We start from the raw sequence: 2,491 nt of genomic DNA, 5'->3' as shown, positions 1-2,491 counted from the left end.
CAAACTTATACATCCTTAAATTGGCTCTCTTTCCAGTTGTTTAGGAAGGTTGTAAACAGTAAGATCAATAGCAACAATCAAAATATTTTACATATCTATGTGGCTCAGTATCCAAACTATTTAGTTTTACATTATACACAAATAAATCTTTAAAGTTCTTGGTAAGCTCCAACTGAGGTGGCACCTCCATTACATATTGTCTGCGAGAAGATGAGAAAATCTCACAGAAATATTTATGAAGGCACAATTTTTCTTATAATGGAAATAAAACAAGGCAAATAAGTAATACATTTGTAGTTATTATAACAACAAAAGTTGCCTTAAAAGAGTATGGTCCCATAAATCATGTTAGTTTTATCTAAAGGTCATCAGAAGTGGGTCCCTCAACATTAGCACCATGATAACCACTTCATTCTACTGTTAAAGGAAACACCATCCACTCGATTATGCTCATATTAAAAGCTTTTTATGATACTTACATACCACTTTAATTTTCCTGAGTAATATTATAAAAGCTAGTCCACTCCACCAAGATGAAAAAACAAAAACAAAATCAGGTTAAGATATAGAATCACAATAAAAATATCCAGTTAACAACAAATACAAGTGCAAGTATTCTTGAAGGTATGCTGTTCTTGATTATCGTGTCATTGGCCCCCATTTAAATTACAGGAGATCTTCATTCAGTTAAGATACTTTGCAGCACAGCAATCAAATTCTTGAGTCCATAGATGTAGCCTGTGTCTTTGCCATTACTTGGAAAAACATGCGCAAAATCAATCATCCGTACATCTACCTGGCTGCATGGATTCAGATCTGCAGGAACATGGCAAAATACATTTTCCAGTTTGGGAATAAGGTTTCCATTCACATGTTCTTGTGAGATATTGTTTCGACTTTTCCTCGTATTGTCTCGATCTGAGCTTTCCACTTCCTTAGAGACCTGACTGTGATGACGCTTGGAACATGCCTTCTTCTGATTTCCACATCTCCTAGACAGGTTCTTTTCTAAAGAATCTTCAGGCTTGCCATTTTCTGTAGCGCATAATACATGTATGTTGTTGTTGCATTCTGCCAACTCACCATCGGTCAACGTTCCTCTCTGGACAACTCTATGGTCCACCATACTTCCATCAATAAGTCTTTTAGTGATTTGTGAAGGTGAACCCTCATAGACAAATAGTAACGAACTTGCATAAAAATTAAGACTCTCTTGATTTTCAAACCATGCTAGAATGCTCTGAACTTGTTGAATGCAGTTGGCTACTACATCTTTTCTCAGTGAAGTCCCATTATAAAAGAATTTGGACACACCTGTAAAGTGAAGAAGGCAGAAACAATCTCATCATATCATAGTTTAATATGAAAGCATGTAATGAGGTAATCATGATCTGCAATATCCCACAATAATAGTCATTCACTGTGATTGAAACCAAAAGTACTCACTTCTGCTGCTTTAGGAAACTAGAATAACCCATTTTAACGGGTTCATATTTTATGGAGCTGTCAGCTCCATGTTATACAACAGTAATCAGGCATGCCAACTTGATAAAAAGCAAATGCAGATAAGTCTCACAACGATTTGGTACATGCCTTTAGCATGGGTTACAAACACCTGCCATAAACATTTACTCCAAAACTGGTATTACTTCCCCCAGTTATCTTGGACTTAAGACAATTTAAGATATCGTAACGCTTAGATCTGCAAACACATACCTATTGTGGAACACTGAAACGATTAACTACTCTTACTCTTTAGCAACTGAAACAGACATTATTATTATTGCCATTTATAAAGCGCCAACAGATTCCGTAGCGCTTTACAATATCATGAAACAGGGGATTTAACTATAAATAGGACAATTACAAGAAAACTTACATGAATGATAGGTTGAAGATTACCTTGCTCAAACGAGCTTACAGTCTATAGGAGGTGGGGTATAAAACACATAGGACAGGAAATAGCAATCAAATAAGGTGGGAGTGAAGCAGAGCTAGAGGAGAAAGTAAAGTGCTGCCCTTTAGGAGAAAGCAAGAGACAGTAAAGGGAAACTCCAGTGCCAGGAAAACAATCAGTTTTCCTGGCACTGCAGGTCCCCTCTCCCTCCCACCCCCTGGTTGCTGAAGGGGTGAAAACCTCTGTATTACGTCGGCCAGTGGGAGAGACTGATCCCGCCCACCGGCCGAGGAGACCTAATGCTTTTCAATGCTTTCCTATGGGGAATTGAGCGACGCTGGAGGTCCTCACACAACGTGAGGACGTCCAGCGACGCTCTAGCACAGGTTTCCTGTGCTAGGGACACGGAAGTGCCCTCTAGTGGCTGTCTAGTAGACAGCCACTAGAGGTGGAGTTAACCCTGCAAAGTAATTATTGCAGTTTATAAAAACTGCAATAATTACACTTGCAGGGTTAAGAGTAGTGGGAGTTGGCACCCAGACCACTCCAATGGGCAGAAGCGGTCTGGGTGCCTGGAGTGTCCCTTTAATGGAT

The 2,491-nt window shown here is 39.1% G+C and overlaps 1 protein-coding gene across 1 annotated transcript in view; it reads right to left on the bottom strand.

Annotated features, from left to right (window-relative positions):
- Window positions 1-329: 329 nt before the first annotated feature.
- IPMK (inositol polyphosphate multikinase) overlaps window positions 330-2,491 on the bottom strand; it is a 17,415-nt gene continuing 15,253 nt past the window's right edge. The window contains exon 2 of the mRNA XM_063433830.1: window positions 330-1,314. Within this exon, the coding sequence (XP_063289900.1) occupies window positions 680-1,314 (635 nt within the window). The 3' untranslated portion in view covers window positions 330-679. The remainder of the gene's footprint in view (window positions 1,315-2,491) is intronic.

This window comes from Pelobates fuscus, chromosome 10, assembly GCF_036172605.1.
Source record: "Pelobates fuscus isolate aPelFus1 chromosome 10, aPelFus1.pri, whole genome shotgun sequence".
In the NCBI taxonomy this organism is placed as follows: Eukaryota; Metazoa; Chordata; class Amphibia; order Anura; family Pelobatidae; genus Pelobates; species Pelobates fuscus.
This window is presented reverse-complemented; position numbering and strand designations above follow the sequence as displayed.